Source organism: Geotrypetes seraphini, chromosome 6 (genome assembly GCF_902459505.1).
Source record: "Geotrypetes seraphini chromosome 6, aGeoSer1.1, whole genome shotgun sequence".
NCBI lineage: Eukaryota > Metazoa > Chordata > Amphibia > Gymnophiona > Dermophiidae > Geotrypetes > Geotrypetes seraphini.
In genome coordinates this window covers 48,932,019-48,956,146 of record NC_047089.1, presented here as the reverse complement: position 1 = coordinate 48,956,146, position 24,128 = coordinate 48,932,019, and the positions used below count along the sequence as shown (strand labels likewise).

At 42.7% G+C, this 24,128-nt stretch overlaps 1 protein-coding gene across 2 annotated transcripts in view; it reads right to left on the bottom strand.

Annotated features, from left to right (window-relative positions):
- Nucleotides 1-404: 404 nt before the first annotated feature.
- Nucleotides 405-24,128, bottom strand: part of MTUS2 (microtubule associated scaffold protein 2) — a 550,182-nt gene continuing 526,458 nt past the window's right edge. The window contains exons 10-15 of one of the 2 annotated variants that reach the window (XM_033950272.1): nucleotides 21,164-21,269; nucleotides 17,666-17,739; nucleotides 16,338-16,436; nucleotides 11,018-11,137; nucleotides 8,597-8,694; nucleotides 405-1,739 (exon numbers count right to left, since the gene is read on the bottom strand). In XM_033950272.1, coding sequence (XP_033806163.1) covers nucleotides 1,529-1,739; nucleotides 8,597-8,694; nucleotides 11,018-11,137; nucleotides 16,338-16,436; nucleotides 17,666-17,739; nucleotides 21,164-21,269 — 708 coding nt within the window. In that variant the 3' untranslated portion in view covers nucleotides 405-1,528. The remainder of the gene's footprint in view (nucleotides 1,740-8,596; nucleotides 8,695-11,017; nucleotides 11,138-16,337; nucleotides 16,437-17,665; nucleotides 17,740-21,163; nucleotides 21,270-24,128) is intronic. The other variant, XM_033950273.1, reaches the window with a different exon arrangement.

Genomic DNA, 24,128 nt, shown 5'->3' with positions numbered 1-24,128 from the left:
ATACTTTTTCCTACATAATTTTTCTTTGTAGCCTCTTCACTACTTGGATTTTTTGTGACTAATGATTTTTATTCATTTATTAAATCATTACAAGCTATAGCATTTGTTCTATAAATACAGAGCCATTTCCAACAAACAGCACAGCACACAAGCCTCCAATGTAGGCTGGTGTCATGTGATACAGAACCCAAAGGTAGGTTTGTATATTTAAGACAGCCAAGGACCTTATAAGACCCCTGAGGAAAGCATCTTTATTTTGCCGAAACATGGCCAGTATTGGGTCATTTGTATTTCATACATTATTTGGTTTTTATCTTGTGGGTCACTTATGAATGTAAACATCCTTTGTGGATTGTTTTTAAGATTATTGTTTTTAAGTTATTTGGATGCTTATTAAACTACAAACTGGTACATCCGATCTTCTGTTTTGCTGCTTCATTTCCTCTGTGGAACCTTTTGGTGCTATTTGGATTTTGTTTTTTTTTTAATCATACCTATTGTACATCTCAGTTGGAATGCAGATATTGAAAACGATTTTCCGGTGTGCTTCCAGGATAGCTCTGAAAGGTTCTAAGTATTAGGACACAGCTTTACAAACCCATAAAAAAGCCCTTCTCTTAGTTTTAGGGTCACTTTCTGGATTGCATGGTCATAATGTCACAACCCCAGGAGATGTGTGGTTTTATTTACTTTACACAATATGGTCAAGGATTTACGATGTCAAGTTCTTGGTTATCTTTACTTCAGTATCCTGCTTTAACCCTATATTACACTACCCAAGATAACAGAATGAAATCAAAATGAAAATTCCTAGAATTCAGCTCTCTGCTGCCAACATTTCTTTTTATCATTACCATTTTTCAAAGGAACTGCTGGTATTACTCATAATTAAATTTGGCAAATAAGATATTAATAATGAGCTCACAAGCTAGCTGAGAAGTTGACTGTTTTGAAAGGCATTTCTATTTTGCGATATCGAGTCGCTGGTGTTTGTTGATGTAAATAGTGAAAGGCGCTTCTTGTAATTTGCAACTTTTGTTTTGTAAATAAATGTACCTGGGAGGCTCTAGACAGAAATCCATCTTGTTTAGCTACATGTTTTAGGCACAAGTTTGTATCAGCACTCAGGGTCATCCAGTATTATTCGAAGATGAAATGAACACTTGTATCCCTGTCGAGATATAACGTTCTACTTTGCCTATCAACTTTTTTGTAACCTGGAATACTGATAATGAAGGCTGAAGTTCACCTCATATGAACAATTAGTTGTCATGTATTTGATTTTTCTTTTAGTTTGAACCATGGTAACCAGTTTTACACATCAGCCTGCACCAGATATAATGGTCTAAGACACCAGTGTGCCAATAGGAGGAACCTCTTTCAATAGAATCATCTATCTACATTAACGTAACTACAAGACATGCTTGCAGTAACAGACCCTGGTAATTTACTGGTTCTCTTTTCTTGGATGACAGTACTCTGAGTATTGAAGAAATGCTCAAAAGCCATGTTATATATAGTGACCATGTCATCTTGATGCGGTATTGACTTTGGAGGGAGAAAGAGAGTCTGCCCCTGAACGATAAATAGACGATGATGGAGATATTCTCACAGGACTCAAGGGCTCTGCAGTCTGCAGCTTCCAGAGTAATTCCTCGTTGGTTCTGCTCAGCCTCTTCTTCTCCTCAGTTTCTTTTTCCATGCTTTCCTGAAGGTTGGCATTGTCTTCGGACAGCTGCCTGGAACAGTAAAGGTAGGATATTAAACTACTTCGTCCCAAATTCTGCTTTCATGTGGTTGGACACTGGGAGCCAGATTCAGGAAATGGCACCCAAAATTAGGTGCTGTTAAGATCCATACTAAGCGTCAATTCCATAAAGGTTGCTTAGCGCTAAGTGACCTTCACAGAACAGCACTAAGGGTAGATTCCCACACCTAACTTTGGGCACGAGGACTTAGTCATGTGAAAAAATTAGGACACCCCATGAAATTTTCAGTTCTTTCTTAAGAAATGTTCACATATCGATATCAAATCTTTTTTTTATTTATCTCTGGAAAAGAAAGTGATGCAATTGCAGGCAAACAACAAAAATTTTCCTTGATATACTCATGAAACAAAAGATATCCACAAAAAAGTGTATTCTAACAGGAATAAATTAGAACACCCTACACCCTAATAGCTAGCGTTACCCCCTTTGGCTGAAAAAACTGCAGTGAGACACTTTTTGTAGCCATCTACCAGTCTCTGACATCGGTCTGAGGAAAGTTTGGCCCACTACTCTTCAATGCAGAATTCTTTCAGCTGTGAGATGTTTGAGATTTTGTTTTTTTTTGCATGTGCAGCCCGTTTCAAAACATCCCACAGCATCTCAAAGGGATTCCAGGAAAAAAACCTCATACCAACTGTGAAGCATGGAGGTGGAAGTGTCATGGTTTGGGGATGCTTTTCTGACCTGGCCAGCTTACCGTCATAGAATCCACCTGTAAGAAAATTAAAGCTGAAGTGTAACTGGACCCTGCAATATGACAATAACCCAAAACATACCAGTAAATTCACCAAGGACTGGCTGAAAACTAAGAAATGGAGAGTTCTGGAGTAGCCAAGTCAAAGCCCTGATCTTAATCCCATTGAGATGCTGTGATTTGAAACGGGCTGTACATGAGACTCATGGTAGGGAAGAAGATTAAGAAGAGCATAGGTGCTGTAAAAATGCTAGAGCAAGCATGGTCCCTTTTTAAGGACACAGTCACCGAGGTGCAAAATCTATATATACTGCTTATCAACAAGGGATCCAAGAGGAAAAAGAACAAGGAACCGGTGTGGCTCACTGTAGTGGTGAAAGAAGCGATCAGAGACAAGAAGATTTTTTTTAAAGTATGGAAAAGGTCAAAAACAGACAAAAACTGGAAAAAGCACAAGCAACATCAAAGCAGGTGCCATAAGGCAGTAAGAGAGGCCAAAAGGAACTACAAGGAAAAAATTGCCAAGGAGGCGAAAAACTTCAAGCCGTTCTTTTGATACATTAAGGGGAAACGACCCGCGAAGGAAGTGGTGGGGCCGTTGGATGACCATGGAATAAAGGGAGTACTAAAAGAGGACAAAGCTATCGCCGACAAACTGAACATATTTTTTGCGTCTGTGTTTACCGAAGAGGATATACGCAACATACCAGACGCTGACAGGCTATACCTAGGAAATGAAGACGGGAAACTGACTGGGCTGACGGTCAGTCTAGAAGAGGTATGCAGGCAGATTGACAGGCTTAAAAACAACAAATCCCCTGGACCGGATGGCATCCATCTGAGGGTAAACAAGGAACTGAAAGGGGTTATAGCTGAACTGCTTCAACTAATAACCAATCTGTCGATCAAATCGGGAAGGATACCGGAAGACTGGAAATGTTACGCTGATCTTCAAGAAAGGTTCGAGGGGAGATCTGGGAAACTACAGGCCGGTGAGTCTGACCTGGGTACCGGGAAAGATGGTAGAGGCGCTGATAAAGGACCACATCATTAATCACCTTGACAGACACAATCTGATGAGGACCAGCCAGCACGGCTTCATCAAAGGAAGATCTTGCTTGACAAACTTGCTGCACTTCTTCGAGGGAGTTAACAGGCAGATAGACAAAGATGACCCGGTCAACATTGTATATCTGGATTTTCAAAAGGTGTTTGACAAGGTCCCGCGTGAACGACTACTTTGAAAAATTGCGAGCCATGGGATTGAGGGTGAAATACTCATGTGGTTGACTGATAGAAAACAGAGAGTGGGGGGTAAATGGACAATACTCGAACTGGAAAAGCGTCACCAGTGGGGTGCCGCAGGGTTCAGTGCTTGGGCCTGTGCTCTTCAACATATTTATAAACAACCTGGAAATTGGAATGATGAGCGAGGTGATTAAATTTGCAGAAGATACGAAGTTATTCAGAGTAGTGAAGACACAGGAGGATTGTGAACACCTGCAAAAGGACATAAACATGCTCGAGAAATGGGCCGCAACATGGCAAATGAAGTTTAACGTGGATAAGTGTAACGTGATGCATGTCTGTAGCAAAAATTTTGTACACGAATACAGGATATCTGGTGCAGTACTCGAAAAGACCCCATAGGAAAGAAACTTGAGAGTACTGGTCGACAAATCGATGAAGATGTCCGCGCAATGTGCAGCGGCAGCGAAAAGGGCGAACAGAATGCTTGGAATGATTAAGAAGGGGATCACGAACAGATCGGAGAAGCTTATCATGCCGCTGTACCAGGCCATGGTGCGACCCCATCTGGAATACTGCATCCAGTACTGGTCGCCGTACTTGAAGAAGGACACGATACTACTCGAAAGGGTCCAGGGGCTGGAGGAGTTGGTTAAGGGGCTGGAGAGTTGTCGTACAGTGAGAGATTAGATAAACTGGGCCTCTTCTCCCTTGAAAAGAGGAGACTGAGAGGGGACATGATCGAAACGTTCAAGATAATGAAGGGAATAGACTTAGTAGATAAAGACAGGTTGTTCACCCTCTCCAAAGTAGACAGAACGAGAGGGCACTCTCTAAAGTTAAAAGGGGATAGATTCCATACAAATGTAAGGAAGTTCTTTTTCACCCAGAGAGTGGTGAAAAACTGGAACGCTCTTCGTAGGGGAAAGCACCCTCCAGGAATTCAAGACAAAGTTAGACAAGTTCCTGCTAGACCAGAATGTACGCAGGTAAGGCTAGACTCAGTTAGGGCTCAAGTTCTTGACCTTGGGGCTGCCGCGGGAGCGGACTGCTTGGCACGATGGACCACTGGTCTGACCCAGCAGCGGCAATTCTTATGTTCTTATGTAACTAAATCAATTTCTTATACCTTGTTTAACTGTATAAACAACTTGCCTTGTGTTAAGCCTATCATCTATGTTTATCCCAACGCACTGTGTACCACCCATTTGACCCCTTGGCTATAGGATAAGCTATATTATAGAAAAGCATTAGCATCATATCTGTTATTTGAATGTTCTGATTTGTGCTTATTAGATATAAGTATGTCCCCCTTTTGGTATGTATTTTATCTCTCTTATTTGAACTTCAGTGCTGTTAATAAGTACATATTTGAAACTGTTTCTTGATTGTCCTATTACTAAGTTTCAATTTATTGATTTTGACTTTACCTTATTCATTGTACAGTATTTATTTTTATATTTGGTCTTTTTACAACTGTTATGCTGTTAACAAAATTGTAAGTTTTCTGTTGAATTATATACCTGCTGTACAGCATCTAGGGTGAATCTCTTCATAAAGGCAATCTCAATAAAGGGGACTTGAAAACTAGATAGTAAGAATGAGTTAAATCTGGACTTAGAGGTAGAAAAATAAATTGAAGAAAGCCGAACGGAAAAGGAAGTGAGAAAAATCCTGGCAAAAGCCTTAAGATGGAGGAAAGCAGAAACCAAAGAAGTAAATGGCCACAAAACAAAAGTAGAAAAAATAATTTTATTTTTAATAAATATAAATAGGTTAATAGATATAAATAGAAAATAGAATTAAGATATCTTTTCACTGGACTTATTTTAATACATTTTTGATCAACTGTCAGAGACCAAAACCTTCTTTTTCAGGTCAGGACAGCTAGTGTCTTTACTGGGGAAGGAGGTGTTAACCTCTGAGAGCTAATTGAAAAATGTTTTTTTTCAATAAAATAACATCTTATTTTCCATTTTTGAATTTATATTTGTAATTCTTAATTTTTAATGTACAGTGTGTATAATACCATCAGGGTAAAATAATGGAAAACTTTTGCTCACATCAACTCAGTCCTTTGCTCATGAAAATGTTTTTGCTCACATCAACTCAGTCCTTAGAGGGAACACTGGACTGTAAGTGCTGACACGTATATGTATAGGTGCTAATTCACAATTAGGAGCACCTATACAAGTCCAAAAAGCACCTAAGTCAGCACTTAGACGTCCTAATCGCCAGGATGTCAAAGTGCCGATTTTCAAAACCATTTTCCTGGACTTTTAGCGACACAATTTATTCGCTGTGCATCCAGAGTTCACAGGGATGAGTTAAGAGGCATGATAAGAGTGTTCTTTGGTCGGACTGTGGGCGTGCTAGAATTGGACGTCTTGTGGGGGATATTCAAACCTTTCTCAAGATGTCCTGGACAGAACTTAGACATTTTGGGCTAGACCTCTTTTGGAAACATCTAAGTGTGCCCCCATGAACCATTGGTGGAAAATGTAGTCTCACGTGATCATGCAGCTGGCACCTACATATGCCCTGAAGCAGGTGCAACAGCCAGTCCAGAAATTTATTAAAGTATATGTGTATTCACATCATACAAAGGAAAGTACTGGTATACTATTTTTATCTCATCAAACCATATTGCATTCAGATCCCTTCATCTTTACCCCCTATATATAAGTAGTGTCCTCGTGAAACCACCATTTACAAGTGTAAAAAAATCTAAACACGTAAATGCTGCTATTTCCATGCGCACACATTTCTAAAGTGATTGGGGAAAGAAAAAGATAGAGGGAGGAACTTTGGTATGAGGTAGCTTTCAGTGTATGAACAAGCAGAAAGATCAAATGTGAGGAATTTTAGGACTTAGTAGTATGATATGGGAATGAAACAATACATAGAAACATGATAGCAGATAAAGGCCAAAAGGTCCATCCAGTATGCCCATCCGCAGTAACCATTATCTCTTCTTCTCTCTAAGAGATCCCACATGCCTATCCCAGGCTTTCTTGAATTCAGACAGTCTCTGTCTCCACCACCTCTTCTGGGAGACTGTTCCATACATCTACCACATTTCTGTAAAAAAGTATTTCCTTAGATTACTCCGTAGCCTATCACCTCTTAATTTCATCCTATACCCTCTCATTCCAGAGCTTCCTTTCAAATGAAGGAGACTCAACTCATGTACATTTATGCCACACAGGTATCATATCTCCTCTCTTCCGCCTTTCCTCCAAAGTATACTTTCTGAGATCTTTAAGTCTGTCCCCATTCGCACCACTTTAGTAGCCTTCCTCTGGACCGACTCTATCCTTTTTATGAAGATGCGGTCTCCAGAATTGTACATAATATTCTAAATGAGACCTCACCAGAGTCTTATAGAAAGGCATCAATACCTCCTTCTTCCTACTGGCCATACTTCTTCCTACGCACCCTAGCATTCTTCTAGCTTTTGCTGCCACTTTTTCAACCTATTTGGCCAACTTAAGATCATTACATACAATCACACCCAAGTTCCACTCTTCTTTTTTTATCCCCTAAACTGTACCGTTCCTTTGGGTTTTTGCAGCCCAAATGCATGACCTTACATTTCTTAGCAATAAATTATAGCTGCCAAATTTCAGACCATTCTTCAAGCTTCGCTAGGTTTTTCTTCTTGTTATTCACACCATCCGGTGTGACTACTCTATTGCAGATGTTGGTATCATCCACAGAGAGGCAAATCTTACCTGACAGCCCTTCAGCAATATCGCTAATAAAAATGTTAAAAAGAATAGGTCCAAGAACAGAACCTTGAGGCACACCACTTCTAACACCCCTTTCCTTAGAGCAGGGGTGTCCAACCTTTTGGCTTCCCTGGACTGCATTGGCCGAAAAAAATGTTTCTGGGGCTGCACAAACGCTGCAGCAAGACAGAGGAGGGAGCCAGCAAGACGGTAAACACCCGGGGGCAGCAGAGGAAAACACTGCATTGCCCTCAACCGTGGCCGCACAAAATACTTCACGGGGCCGCATGTTAAGATACCCTTGCCTTAGAGTGATCAATCTCCATTGACCACTACCCTCTGTCGTCTTCCATTCAGCCAGTTCTTGACCCAGCCTGTCACTTTGGGGCCCATCCAGAGGGCACTCAGTTTATTTATTGGATGTCTGTGTGAAACACTCTCAAAGACTTTGCTAAAATCTAAATACACCACATCTAGCGCACATCCTCTATCCAATTCTCTGGTCACTCAGTCAAAGAAATTGATCAGATTTATCTGACAAGACCTACCTCTAGTGAATCCACCGGATTCCAGAAATTTCACCATTCTCTGTTTTAAAAGTGTTTCCATTAATTTGTTTACCTCAGAAGTCAGGCTTATTGGCCTTTAATTTCCTACTTCTTTCTTACTTCCACTTTTGTGTAGAGGGACCACATTCACCCTTCTCCAGTCCTCTGGTACCACTCCCAACTCTAGAGAAGCATTGAAATGTCAGTCACCTTCGGATGTACGCCATCCGGCACCATCGCATTGTCTACCTTTAATTTAGCTAGTTCCTCACGAACACAACCTTCTAAAAATTGATCAGGGTCTACCACTCCTCCATCCCTAGTTGCGTTTGTCTTCTGCGGTCCCACTTCCGGAGTTTCAGCCGTGAACACAGAACAGAAATATTTGTTAAGCAAGTCATCATTTTCTTTATCAGCTTCAACATTAGAAATTCATGCATGGGTTCTTTCGGGTGTGCCTGGTAAGGAAATTAATGTGGATATAGAAAAGGAAGACTGAAATGGGTTGTATCTTTTGGAAATAAAACATTGCACTATGCAAGGAGAACATACATTTAAGATAATTAGGAAGACAGAATAGAAAGCAGTGAAAAGCCACTGACAAACCTTGTCACCACGGCGTTCTGGTCAATTCTAACTTTAAGATCCTCCTTTTGCTGCTGGAGAACCTGAATTTTTTCTTCCAATATTATATTTACTTCAGCCTGCCAATAAGAAAAGAACTGTTAAGATCAGCAACAGCAGATGCTGGATACAGAGCTGCTTCTATGGTCTGGCTGTACAATGATTTCCATAGTAAGGATTAACAATCATGTGTGGCCAATGGCCATGCTGTACCAGGGTTATCCTGGCACGATTAGATTTGTATGACTCAGGAGGAAGTTATCAACGTGGGCAACCCTTAAGATGGGTTATTATACCACTAACTTATGCTATTTTAACACAGGTCCCAATTTATGTAATGAGACCTAGTTACTAATAACTGGGTTAACAGTACAAAAATACATCTTAATGGTAACCCACTTTGATAACTGCCCCCCTAAGTGGTAATATTCAGCCACTAAGGGATTAATTTTATAAGGGCTTTTTCTGTGTGTTTGTGTACATTCAAATATAAGCAACAGAACCAAAGGAGAAGGGAGGTCCAACCTTGTCTGCAGTAAAAAACCAGCCAGGAACAAACAAAACAGAACTGCAGATATGTACAACGATGTAGGCAAAATTTATTGTGACAACCAAAATATATCTAAAAACCTTTTTACCAAACAAGGGACCCAACACGGTCTGTGTTTCGGACAACCTTCATCAGGTGTCCATGGTAGAAAAGGAAAGAAAAATGAGTCACAAAAAATTTTTGCAGTAGAGAAAATAGCAGTAAAAAACAGATAAAATGTATCGCCGAGGGTCACTGAATATGTCAACTTGCGTCAACTTGTTTGGTAAAAAGGTTTTTAGATATATTTTGGTTGTCACAATAAATTTTGCCTACATCGTTGTACATATCTGCAGTTCTGTTTTGTTTGTTCCATGCAAGTATAAGCTCATAAAATGCCACTTTTTAAATTCCCTCCCTCACCCTGTGTTAAAGTATGCCTGGTGACAAGAACCATGCTTTTAAGTGACATGGGTGTGGGCATGTCCAGGGCACATTTGGGGCAGAGCACAGGCAGAGTTGCAATTTATTAAATATGCACAAATATTTTACACCTAGTCCACAGCAAATGAAAATGCATTTTAGTCATGATTTCTGCAGGTTTTGTGCAGCAATTTTATAAAGACATAAGAGGTGCTTTTGTGTTTTTCTAAAATGGGCTTAATATACTTGCCCTCCCAATCTGTTATAAAATTACTGTTCATTCTAAGTGGGCAGCTCAAATAGCAAGTTTTGTAGAACTTCAAATGTTTAAGCTAGATGGCACTGCCACCTATACAGAGAGCACACCAAAAACAGATAAAATGTGAATATATTTATAGGCTAAGGGGCTCATAATAAAAAAAAGTCCAAAAACTGGCCTAAGTCAGTACTTGGACAATCAGAAAGACAGGTCATCGTCCAAGTACTGATAATCAAAACTTGTTTTAGACGTATCTAAAACCAGCTTAGATCTTTTCAGTGCTGCTGTACGCCCAGAGTGAAAAGGGACATTTTTGGAGGAGTGGATAGGGCGGGTGGTGGGCCAACCTAGATTTAGTCGTCCGGCAGCCATAACCAAAAAACTTTTCACAGGTTGCCAGACGGAACTTATATATTTTGACTTAGACAAATTCAAAAACAGGTATAAGTTCCAAATCAGGCCGCTGAGCTGATCGCTCAGCGGCCCAGGCAACCCATCCCCCTGCACCCGTAACGACTGCGACAGGAAAGATACCCAATCTCTCCTGCCGCCACCTCAGTTTAACCCCCTCCCCCACAACTTCACCAGCAGGAGGGATGCTCAATCCCTCCTGCCTGACAACCCCCTCGAACTTCCCACATGATCACAACTTCACTGGCAGGAGGGACAACACCCCCCTCCTCAATTCCCACCTCCGTGCAAATCATTTGCATGCAAATTTGATAGTGAATCAATTGCTGTTGGAGAATTGGAATCGGCCAACAGCGATTGAGTCACTATCTTCAGTGAATCTAGCCCATAGTCTCTAATGTAGTACATAAATGTTTTTAAATAAATAATAATAACTTTATTTTTGTATACCACAAGCAGTTCAGTGTGGTTTACAGAGGAAGAGACTGTACACAGACAGCGATGTTACAGAGAAAATTTCAAATTACATTGGTAAGTTGGGAGTATATAGGTATATCTGAAAGAGTTTCAGAGATGTTACAAGGTAGGAAGGAGTTAGAGGAATTTGTCAAAGAGATATTTGATTTTCTTGTTGGAAAGTTAAACATTAAATTCTTCTGATAATTGGGTAATAAACAGAAATAAAACTTATCATCTACTCTTTAGTGCTGAAAACCTAGTAATCGTAGGAAAGAGGCACAGAAAAATGAAACTTTTCCTGAGGCCTACAGGAATAATTTACCAGTTTCTCTAGATCCATAATCTTCTTTTCTTGTTGATGGATTTGTTGATTCTTCATCTCCAATACATGTTTTAAGCTCTTCATATCTTCTTCTAAGTGCTGGTAAGGAGCCAGTGCCAACTAGGGGGGGAAGAATAAGTTCAATTTTATTTTAAAAGAAGTTTGTCAATTTTGACCATCTTTGGGAAAACATGACTAAAATGGTGGAGTTCCTGTTGTAGTCTCATGAGACCACGGGAACTCACAGCACAGCTCTGCACGGGGCAGGAGTGTAGGAAGATTGCTCCTGCCCCGCGTCACTGCTAGACCACCAGGTAAGGTCTGGAGGTGGGTCAGAGCCAGCCCAAAAGTTATTCATGAATTTTCCCTATTCAATTTACTTTGGCTGAATCAATTCGAATTGATTTGGGTTTTGGGTTTTTTTAAAATTGGCTTTACCGATTCAGTGGTCAGATCTCAGCTGTTTCTCTCCCGCAGTAGCAACAGGATTGCAATTGGAGTGATGGTGCAGTCAGAGGAGGCAGCTATAAGAGCAGAGCTTCCTCCTGCTACAGAGCCACAGGAGCACCACAAAACAAGACTCTTGGGGCCAGGCAGAGCCGCACATGCACAGCAGCAGGGGGCTGTCAGCTGCAGACATAGTCGTCGGAACAGGGGGACATGGCCATGGCTCCCCCCCAAATAGTGTCCTTTGGTTTCTCCTCATTCTCTCCCCCACAGCCCCCTTCCGAACTCCTACCTTCCGAGCCGGTACTGCTTTGCCTTACACGCTAGCAGTGCTGGCTGGTTTCCTGGCCAGTTCGAGTCTCCTCTCTATGGAATGAGGAGAGAGAGGCCAACAGCTGGGGGAGAAAAGGTAAGAGAGAAAAGAATGGACTGCAGGGGGGAGTGAGTGAGTTAGAAAGGAGAGGGGGAGGAGAAAGACACCACAAAGGAGGGAGAGAGAGAGAGGGAGAGGGAGGGAGAGACAAAGACCCATGGAAAGAGAGAAAGAGGGAGGGAGAGAGATGGTAGACAATGGTAAAGAAACAGAAATGGATATGGCAGTGGAAGGGAAGGTACAGAGAAGAAAGATGGATGGTGAGGACAGAGAAAATGTCAAAAGGGCAGGAGACCCTGTAAGTTAACAGAAGACAAACAAAAACTAGAGCCTGGGACCAACATGATTTGAAAAATAAAATGGTCAGAAAACTAAAGGTAAAAAATAATAATAATAATGATTTTATTTCCTATTTTGTGATTACAATATGTCAGATTTGAAATGTGTATCCTGCCAGAGCTGGTGTTAGCAAGCATAAGCTAGGACCTAAGAGAGAGAGGAAAATACTCTTTTGTTTGTTTTGTTTACACCACAGCACTGGGGTAGGGTTGGAGAGGGCAAAAGTGGGTGGAGTGGGTGAAGAGGCTACAAAATAAACCCACCAGGATGTTTGGGAAAAAAAAAAAATATGCCCGATTGGGCGGGAAAATCGAATTGAAAAATCAATTCAACAGGCCAAATAAAATTGAAAAATTTTTCCCTGAATCGGGCAGCACTACTGTGCATTCCATGGAGTTTTCATTAGAATATTAATGAGCTCCTTTTAATGCATTTGCATAGTATTCTTGGTGGCTGCTACCATCGACGCTCAGTAGCAGCCACAGAGAAGCATTGGGAGGAGAATTTCCTTGCAACTAAGACTGGTTAAAACTGTTCGTCGGGGCATCAGTCTGGAACTGTAGTTTACCCCCTGGGGGTAAGGGATGGGAGGCAAAACTACCTAAAGAGCAATTTAACAGTTATAACTAAATAGCTTTGAAAACTGCATAGGTTCTGTGATCTGCACTGAACAGCCTTACCAAAGGGTCTGCATGAGCCAGTTAGTTAAATATACAGTACATTCCCATTCGGGCAAGCTGTGCCACAGGCAGACACTGCAGTGGCGTACCTAGGGTATGTGGCACCCGGGGCCCATCATTTTTTGACACCCCCCCCCCCATCTATATGAAAAATATGATTTTTAGTACCAATCTACATATCGCACCACAAGAGTGTACCTAGGAAAAGGCTGCATCTTAAACATTGCAGTGAGCACTAGAACACCAACACATACATTGTAAAACTAAACAAGCCAGATCCCGCACAGTCAATTGGTCCTGTAGTCAATGCCAACTGAAAACTATGTCTTTTTCAGAACACACAGAACAGAGATACACCCTCGCTCAAAATGGAATAATCACAAACTAAAAATAGAAATATGTAGACAAAAGTTAAACTGATCCGCCAAGAAACCAGACCCTGGATACAATGCAACACCACAAAAAACAGTAACACATGTCCTCTAATACAGTGCAAAATATAAAGACAGTAGATGTAAATTTGAAAAACCTGATACATAACAATCACCACTTTATAAATTAACAAATAAAAATAAAACAAATAATGAGAAATAAAAAAATACCATTTTATTGGACTAATCCCCGTAAGCTCGGTCCCCATCCCCGCAAACCACCTGATTCCATCCACACAAGCCTTGAATTGTTTATATTAAAGTATAAAAAGAAACAATATTCTGTACAATTGTCAATTTATAAATCAGCGTCTTCTCCCCACTCTCTTCCCCATTTCCCTTCAGCATCCTCAGCCCACTCTCTCTCCACTTTCCTTCAGCGCACGCACATAAAAACAAGCAAGTAATTTTATATCATTTTCATTCTATTCATTCATAGAAATTAAAGTCTAGATAATGCCAGTCACATAACAAAACATGATTTTACAAAAATAATTCCCTGCAGTCAAGCCTGCAAGGATTACTAGATGTCTTTCAGCAGTTCCCCTCCCTCCCTCCCCCTTACCTTTGTGGCCAAGTCAAAATGATCTACCAACAATAAAATTTTAAAAACACAAAGCACGCTGTACGCAGAGAAAATGTTAATTATCATTTATATTCCGCGGGTTTTCAAAGAGGTCAAGGCAGATGACTTTATGCAATGTCACCTCAGTAACAACTATACAAAAATAGACAAATATTCCCCCTCCCTTTTTACTAAACTGCGATAGCGGTTTTTAGCATAGGGAGCTGCGCTGAATGCCCCACGCTGCTCTCGACGCTCATAGGCTCCCTGCGCTAAAAAACTCTATTGCGGTTTAGTAAAAGGGGGCCATAGTGCAAAATATAGACAGCAGATATAAATTTTCAAAACGGACACATTTTGATCACTAAGTTGAAAATAAAATCATTTTTCCTACTTTTTTGTCTGGTGATTTCATGAGTCTCTGGTCCTTCTTCTTTCTCTCTCCCCCTGGCTCCCCTCTTTATTTCTGCCTTTCTTTCTCTCTCCTCCTGGCCCCCCTCTTTATTTCTGCCTTTCTTTCTCTCCCCTTGGTCCCCCTCTTTATTTCTGCCTTTCTTTCTCTCTCCCCCTGGCCCTCCTCTTTCTTTCGGCCTTTCTTTCTCTCCCCCTTGACCCCCTCTTTATTTCTGCATTTCTTTCTCTCCCCTTGGTCCCCCTCTTTCTTTCTGCCTTTCTTTCTCTCTCCCCCTGACCCCTCTTTATTTCTGCCTTTCTTTCTCTCTCCCCCTGGCCCCCCCCTCTTTATTTTTTCCTTTCTTTCTCTCTCCCCCTAGCCCGCACAAAGCCATCGTGCCGATTTCTCCACTTCCACGATTCTTTCCCTACCCTCACCCCCAAGCCAGCAGCCGATTTCTCCCTGCTCCTTCCCCGATGTCCTGATGTCCTGAACTTCATCGGGCAGCAGCAGCATTCACAATTCACTGCTGTTGCCCGCTTCAGGCCTTCCTCTCTGTCGGGTCCTGTCTTCATGAAAACTGGAAGTAGGCAGGACCAGGCAGAGAACAAGGCCTGAAGCCGGCAACAGCAGCGAATTGTAAACGCTGCTGCTGCCCGAAGAAGGTAATGGAGCACCGAGGCAGTCCGCTTCTCCCCCCTCCCAGCCGAACCCCTGCTGACCCTCCTATCTCCCCCACCCCCGTGAACCTTTCCGACCTTCCCAGCGAGAGCAGCAAACCTCCTTCGCGGCTTTCTCCTCCCTCTGCCGCGTTACTGATGACGTCATCAGTGATGCGGCAGAGGGAGGATAAAGCAGACGCTACTGGAGGGAGGTTTGCTGCTTTCGCTGGGAGGGTCGGAAAGGTTCACTTGGGGGAGGAGAGATAGGATGGTCAGCGGGGTTTCGGCTGGGAGGGGGGAGAAGCGGTCTGCCTTGGTGCTCCAAGGCCTGGCGCCATTACCTTTTTCGATAATGGCGTCGATGCTGCTTTCGCTGGGAGGGTAGGAGCGCGATAGGGACCGGGCCAGCTGTGCACCCCCCCCCCTAAGGCGGCACCCGGGATGGACCTCCCCCTCGCCCCCCTTGGTACGCTACTGCCCTGGGGAAACAGCCTGCAACAAGATCGCGCGATGCCAGAGATCTTTGCCTGCTTCGGCTGTTTCCTCCGCCGCGGTCCCGCCCCTCCTCTGACATCAAAGGAGGGGCAGGACCCTGGCGGAGGAAACAGTTGAAGCAGGCAAAGATCTCTGGCATCGCGATCTTGCTGCAGGCTGTTTCCAGACGCGACACCCGGCGCAGGGGGGGGAACTGGACCGGACCGGGAGCACCCCCTCAGGGCTTGGTACCCGGGGCGGACCGCCCCCCCGCCCCCCCCCTTGGTACGCCACTGAGACACTGCAAGTGAGGGTGAGAGGCGCCTGGGGTGGTGGTGCCCCTCCCCCACCCTCTTCTCTGCCCCCCCATCTCCACATGCTCCTTCTCCGCCCCTCCTGCCGTGCGTGCTTGCCGCTTCCCTTCCCCCGTACCTCAGTAACACTCCTGGCATGAGCAGCAACCCCCAACCGGCTGTCACGCCAATGTTGGCTCTTCCTCTGATGTCACATCCTAGGCGTGGATCCAGGAAGTGACGTCAGAGGAACAGCCAACGCTGGCGCGACAGCATGTTGGGGGGTTGCTGCTCGCGCCAGGAATGTTACAGAGGTACAGGGGAGGAGAAGCGGTGCACACACATGGCAGGTGGGAGCGGGGTGGTAGTGGAGAGGAGGATGGGTGTCTGCCCCCAACCCCATCTTCCCCCTCCCCATCCTAAGCCACTGCACGCCAGTGCTCTTCCCCCAGCTTTCTCTTTCCTTAAGTCTGAACTCCACAACTATTGACTCTTTACAGCAGTAATTAACCTGCTCTTCTCACCATCTCTCCTCCACTCAATTCTTCTTTCTCTGTATGGTTACCTGATGCTGGCTTTCGTGCTGATCTCGTGGTATGACACACAAGCACAGCTCAAAAGCGCAACGCTAGTTCAAACATTCATACACAGAAATTCATTACCTCAAGTTGTTCATCTGTAGTATTTTTTAAAGCCTCTTCAAATCGATGTGCCCGGTCTCTCAGAGATAGATTCTGGAAGGTCAGGGTGTCCACTTGGTCCTAACAAATAATCGCAACAATCAATCAATTAATTAATTAAATAAATAGAATCCCATGGCAATCATTTTAGATTGGAACGAGCATAAGCAGTAGCAAGATTTAAAAGATAGGCCTGGATGTCACATTTTCAGCTGATTTATCCACATAAGGCATATCACTTAATAAGAAGTCAAACTTAAATGGATAGAATTATCTGGTTAAGGGTAGGACACAGCTATTTAGTAGATAAAGATAACCAGATAGTGTTGAATATTGGCACTAGTTGGTTATCTCTAGGTCTTCCTCCAAATGCTTCCAATCCTTTTCCCACCTAACCACATTATTTTTGGCCAAACATCAAGATGTTCAGTAAAAGTTTAGGTCAGGGGTGTCCAACCTACAGCCCCGTGAAGTATTTTGTGCTGTCCCGGTCGAGGGCGACGCAGTGTTTTCCTCTGCTGCCCCTGGGTGTTTACTGTCTTGCCAGCTCCCTCCTCTGTCTCGCTGCAGCGTTTGCGCGTTTTTGAGGCCCCAGAAACATTTTTTTGGGACAATGCAGCCCAGGGAAGCCAAAAGGTTGGACAGCCCTGGTTTAGGTGGTCAACTGGCCAGAATATTCAAAGTCAATGATTTAAGTGCCCAATGTCAAAGTTAACTACTTAAGCAGTTGTGAATATTGATCCTATTGTCATCTAACAATAGAACATCAGGGATTATTGTGAGACTTTTAGTACCTTGCTATATCATTTGCAACCTGTATTTTGTTAGCTAATGCTTATGTAGTTTTCACAGCCATCAGAAAGAAGTAGGGCGAAGCCAACCCTTGTCCGGCCCAGCAGAAGACTCCAGGAAGCGTCTTCTCCCTCCTGCTCATGACCGGAGAAGCTCTACTGAGCTGCAGCTGCTTCTCTGTCTCCCTTCTGTGAGTGGTATGGAGGCAACCATCTGTGGGAGGTGGGGAATCGGCAGCTGCAGGTCAGAAGTGCTTCCTCCTGACTCCATTCTGCAGCTGTAATAGAACTATAAGAGAGAGCAGCTGAAGGTAGAAGAGAAAGGGATGGGGGATTATTTGGGGGCAGGCAGAAAAGAAGTGGAGATGAGGGTAAGGAAGAGCAGAGGCAGATATAGTGTTATTCAGGCACAGGAAGATGAGAATGTGGGGCTGGGTGAGAGCAGAAGAGGATGAAGGGTGAAGGAGTAAGCAGAAGTGAGAAATGAAGGCTATGCTCGTTAACATTAAAAGTATTAACCTGAAGTGACAGACGAAGCTTTTCAAATTCATCTTCCATTTTCTTCTGTTCAAACTCATGGTTAGACTGCAGCTCTACAAGAAAAACAGAAAAAAAGAAGCAAAAAGAAAACAGGTGTCACAGAGCAGCAATTGAAGTTCTGGTATGATAGACTTGCACACTTTGGGGGCACCCCAAGGCAGGCAAAGGGACCCTATTCTATAATGTACCTAAGTGCCTATATTCTATTATTGAATACTAGAGTAACCTAGTATCAGTGCAGTTAAATGAAGCAGGAATGAACAATGTGTTGCACTTTTTGTTAGTAATGAAAAATCAATAAAGATTAAAAAAAAATGTAGCAGGAATGCACATAACATAATATTCTTACGTGTTAAATAGGAGCCTTTGTATGTCCTGCCTATTGTCTGTCCATGTTTAGACTCTCATACACGTCACAAAGGGGTCCTTTTACAAAGGCACGCTAACCAATTTAGCACGTGCTACATGCTAATGCGTCCGATATAATGGACACGTTAGCATTTAGACTGTGCTAATTGTTAGCGCACGCTAAATCAGCTAGCACACCTTAGTAAAAGAGGGGGATAGTTATAGATTAGTGCTTAGGTGTGTCTAAGTTAGCCCTTAAGAATATAAGAATAGCTTATATTGGATCAGACCAATGGTCCATCCAGCCCAGTATCTTGCTTCCAACAGAGGCCAGTTCAAGTCACAAGTATCTGGCAGAATCCTAAAGAGTAGCAAGTATCAATCCCAGTGCAAGCAGTGGCTTTCCCCATGTTTATTTCTATAGCAGACTATGGACTTTTCCTCCAGGAACTTGTCGAAATCTTTTTTTAAACCCAGATATGCTAACAGCTGGAACCACATCCTCCGGCAATAAGTTCCAGAGCTTATCTATTTGTTGACTGAAAAAATTTCCTCCTATTTGATTTAAACATATAAAATGTTAAAAAAAGTATTACCATTTAACTTTGTGTTTGTACATTGTTCAGTATATGAGGTGACACTACGTAATAATGTTTATGTTTCATGAGTGTAAATCTCATTACTGCTTTTCTTTGATTGATTCTTTTTGATTTTCATATTTTTGGATGGTCATATCTTCAGCTTCATTTGACTGTAAAAGCTCATATTGCACATCTTGGAAGTACCTCATGGTACATGTCTGCTGGTAAAGTTTGTACCCTCAGCTGACTTACCTACCAGCAGCAGTATGGAGCCAAACTGTGCCAAAAATTTTCATTCGTGAATTTTTTTGCCTACTGTAGAATTGGAAGCACGTTCGCAAAAGACTTGGCACAGAAACTTGCCCCAAGGTGCTGTACCAAACTGCAAAATTTCAGACTCCTAGGTAGTTTCCTTCTGCCACAGTGCTTATGCAAAGTTGGCGTTTTAGGTCACTTGAGGCATGGGAGTAGATCGATTGCTTTTGTTCAATCACCCCTAGCTCCTGACCAAATTGAGATAGATCCAAAAAATTTTTTGCGGAGTTTCATTTGAGACCCTAGACAACACCCCTGTAAAATTTGATTTGATTTTAAGGGGGGTCGAGCGTGGGCTCCTGGTCCACTTGACATGGAATGACCCTATTACTTTATTTAGTTTTTATTTAATTATTGTAAACTTTCTTTAATTTTTATCTCATTGTTGTAGACCGAGTCCAGCTTCCTTAGGTCGATGACCCAGTATATAAAGTTAAGCTTTAGTTTAGTTCTGCTGGGCTGGACAGGGGTTGGCTCTGCCCTGCTTCTTTCTGATGGCGGTGAAAACTACGTAAACATTAGTTAACAAAATACAGGTTGCAAATGATATAGCAAGGTACTAAAAGTCACACAATAATCCTAGACATTCTATTGTTATATGACAATAGGATCAATATTCACAACTGCTTAAGCGGTTAACTTTGGCATTGGGCACTTAAATCACTGGCTTTGAATATTCTGGCCAGTTAACCATTTTCCTCAATGGAGAAGGGTGGAGTGCCACAGGGATCTGTACTGGGACCGGTGCCATTTAACATATTTATAAATGATCTGGAAACTGGAACGATAGTGAGGTGATTAAATTTGCAGATGATACTAAACTATTTAAAATTGTTAATACACATGCGGACTGAAAAATTGCAGGAAGACCTAAGGAAACTGGAAGACTGGGCATCCAAATGGCAAATAAAATATAATGTGGACAAATGCAAAGTTATGCACATTAGAAAAAATAATCCAAAATGACAGTTACCAAATCCTAGGATCCACCTTAGGGGTCAGCACCCAAGAAAAAGATCCAGGTGTCATCGTAGAGAATACACTAAAACCGCCTCCCTCAATATGTGGCGACAGCCAAAAAAGAAAACAGGATACTAGGAATTGTTAGGAAAGAGATGGTAAATAATACCAAGATTATAATAATGCCTCTATATCGCTTCAGTATTACATTCAGTTCTGGTCACCATATCGCAAAAAAGGTATAGCAGAATTAGAAAAGGTTCAAAGAAGAGCAGTCAAAATGATAAAGGGGATGGAACTTCTCTCATAGGAGGAGAGGCTAAAGAAGTTAGGATTCTTCAACTTTGAAAATATACAGTTGAGAGAGGATGACTGAGGTCTACCAAATCATGAGTGGTGCAGAACAGGTGAATCAATTTTTTACTCTTTCAATTATTATGAAGACTAGGCAACACTTAATGAAGCTACATGAAAATACATGAGACCTCATTTATAATATTGTGCACAATTCTGGAGGCCGCACCTTCAAAAAGATATAAACAGGATAGAGTCAGTCCAGAGGAAGGCTACTAAAATGGGGCATGTTCTTCATCATAAGGCGTATGGGGAAAGACTTAAAGATCTCAATCTGTATACTTTGGAGGAAAGGCGGGAGAGGGGAGATATGATAGAGACGTTTAAATACTTATGTAGCATAAAAATACACGAGATGAGTGAGAGGGCATAGGATGAAGTTAAGAAGTGATAGGCTCAGGAGTAATCTAAGGATTTTTTTACAGAAAGGATGGTAGATGCATGGAATAGTCTCCTGGTAGAGATGGTGGAGGCAAAGACTGCCTTAATTCAAGAAAGCGTGGGACAGGCATGTGGGATCTTTTAGGGAGAGGAGGAAATAGTGTTTGCAATGGATGGGCAGATTGAATGGGCCATTTGGCCTTTATCTGCCATCATATAAAAAAATATGAGGAAATATTGTTTTATCAAAGAAAAGTTAAACTCTTGAACTCGTTGCTGGAGGATGTGGTCACAGCAGCTAGTGTAGCTGGGGTTAAAAGAGGTTTGGATAAGTTCTTGGAAGAAAAGTCCATAGTCTGCTATTGAGATAGACATGGGGGAAGCCACTGCTTGCTCTGGAATTGGTACCTTGGAAGTTTGCTACTATTTGGGTTTGTACCACTATTGGAAACAGGATACTGGGCTAAGATGGACCATTGGTGTAACTCAGTATGGCTATTCTTATGTTCTTAGGATTAAAGTGAGCTCAAGTGGTTACCTTGAATTTTGTTGTTATGTTCATCCTCCAGCACAGCAATGGTAACAGCATGGCAGTTCTCCATCTGTAGAATGGCAGCTTCATGGGATATGGTGAGGCCTTCAATCTGTCCAAACAGCAGCACACTTTGTGTAAGAACAAGATATGCATAGAGGGACTTGGGAGCTAGTGATTTTCCAGACACTTTGTTTTCCAACACCCAAACAAGTACAGATAATATAGATTCAGCTCAATAACCCTAACATAACAGGTAGCAAAACGGACCTTTAGGTTTGCACATGTAAAAGTAGGCAAGCATTTTATAAAAGGCTTGGTAAGTGTTGAGCCTTTTATAAACTCCCAGATTCTGTATATACGGCTAGATTCACTAAGCAAACCAATCGTGTACCGATCGATTTGCGAGCCCCTTACGACCCCATTTCCCTCCTGCACTATTCACTAACCTGTGTAGCGATCCGATTCCGATCCGCGCATAGCAATGAAGGGAACTGCATGCAAAGAAGGCAGAGACGCGATTCACTAAAATAAGTTCCTGATCTGACTGGGCTAGCCAATCAACCCAAAAAGCGACTCCTGGGGACCAGTCGCAAATGGCTTTCCGACTCTCCTGCTCCATTTCCGCCCTGCACTCTGCCCCGATCTTCAAGTTTTTTTTCCTGCAAGCAACAATCCCGATCTTCCAGCCCTGCTTTCTCCCCCATGTCCTCTCTGCCGCCTTCCCTGCAGTGCGAGCCCACGGGGTTAAAGCAGGGCTGCACGCCGCAGTGCAGCCCCGCTTTAAACCCTTGGGCTCGTACTACAGTGAAGGCGGCAGAGAGCAGGGCATGACCAGCTGACAGTCGGCAAAAGGGAAGAGGCTGCTGCCGCCGGGGTGGGGAGAGCAGGAGAGTCGGGGCCCATTCAAACAGCAAGCCTGCTGTGGGGAAAAATGTCACTCTTCCCCACAGTGCAGCCTGTGGTTTTAAAGCAGGGCTGCACTGCGGGGAAGGGCGGCATAGAGCAGGAGAGTCGGCGCGCGTATAAAAACCAAACAAACCAGCAATTAAAAAAATAAAAATACCGGACACAAAACGCATGCGCAGACAATCTGCAGGGAAAGCAGATGGTCTGCACATGCATCAGGATCGCAAACTTGCGATCCATGCGGTCGGAGGGGGGTGGGGGGGGGCATTTCTCCGATCGCTCTAATTTGAATTTGTTCACGTTGTGAATTGATCGGGCCTGGTGGAATCGGCCATGGATCGCCCCCAGAAAAAAGGTTAGTGAATCTAGCCCATAGTGCCTAAAGTTATGTACGCACGCAACTTAATTGATTAATAGGCCTAATCGGTGCTGATAATTGGTAATTAACAACTCATAATTGATGCTAATTGGAGTAAATTGAAAACACTGAGCAGTGCATGAGTCTAACAGAAAGCATGGTTAGGGGCAGATCGTGGGTGTTCTTTTAAATTATGCGCAAGTTTTCAGCTTATGCGCCTATTTGCACACAACTTACGTGCAAGCATTTAGGCCAGGTTTTCCCTGTCATAAATGGGTGCACCTAAAAGTTATGATACATAATCAGCACTAAGTGTTAATTCTACATGTTGCGGCACTGATTTTTTAGGTGTTATATATAGAATTAGGCCCATAATGCATAAAAGTGCTAACAATTACAGTGCATACTGATTATCTGCACTTGTACACATAAAAGCTGAAAATCCAACTCAGCACTATTCTGTAAATATCACATATCTTGCACAGTGTGTATTTTACAGATAAGTACACATATAGGCAGATAGAGGGAGTGCGCTGGATGTGGTGCATTTAGATTTTAGCAAAGCTTTTGACAGTGTTCCACACAGATGTCTAATAATTAAACTGAGTGCCCTCAGGATGGGTCCCAAAGTGACAGGCTGGGCCAGGAACTGGTTGAGTGGAAGGTGATAGAGGGTAGTGATCAATGGAGATCGCTCTGAGGAAAGAGATGTTACCAGTGGTGTGCCTCAAGGTTCTGTTTTTGGGCCTGTTCTTTTTGAAAAATTTGTGAACAATATTGCTTAAGGGCTGTCGGGTAAGATTTGCTTCTTTGTGGTAGAAACAAAAATCTGCAATTGAGTGGACACCCCTGATGATGTGACTAACATGAAGAAAGACCTGGCAAAGCTTGAAGAATGGTCTGAAATTTGGCAGCTAAGATTTAATGCTTAGAAATGCAAGGTTATGCATTTGGGCTGCAAAAATCTGAGGGAACGGTACATTTTAGGGGGTGAAGAACTTATGTGCACGACAGAAGAGCGGGACTTGGGTGTGATCGTATGTGATGATCTTAAAGTGGTCAAACAGGTTGAAAAGGTGATGGCGAAAGCTAGAAGGATGCTACAGTGCATAAGAAAAAGTATGGCCAGTTGGAAAAAGGAGGTATTGATGCCCCTGTATAAGACTCTGGTGAGACCTCATTTAGAATATTGTGTACAATTCTGGAGACCGCATCTTCAAAAAGATATAAAAAGGATGGAGTTGGTCCAGAGGAAGGCTCCTAAAATGGTTCGTGGTCTTCGTCATAAGGCGTATGGGGACAGACTTAAAGATCTAAATATGTATACTTTGGAGGAAAGGCAGGAGAGAGGAAATATGATAGACATTTAAATACCTGTGTTGGCGTAAGTGTGCATTTGAAAGGAAGCTCTGGAATGAGAGATAGTTTGAAGTTAAGAGGTGATAGGCTCAGGAGTAATCTTAGGAAATATTTTTTTACAGAAAGGGTGGTAGATGCATGGAACAGTCTCCAGGAAGAGGTGGTAGAGACAGAGACTGTGTCTGAATTCAAGAAAGCATGGGATAGGCACATGGGATCTCTTAGAGAGAGGAAAAGATAATGGCTACTGCAGTTGGGCAGACTAGATAGGCCATTTGGCCTTTATCTGCCATCATGTTTCTCTGTTTCTGGGTAGAGTGTGGTTGGGGCGCCTACCACGTTTCC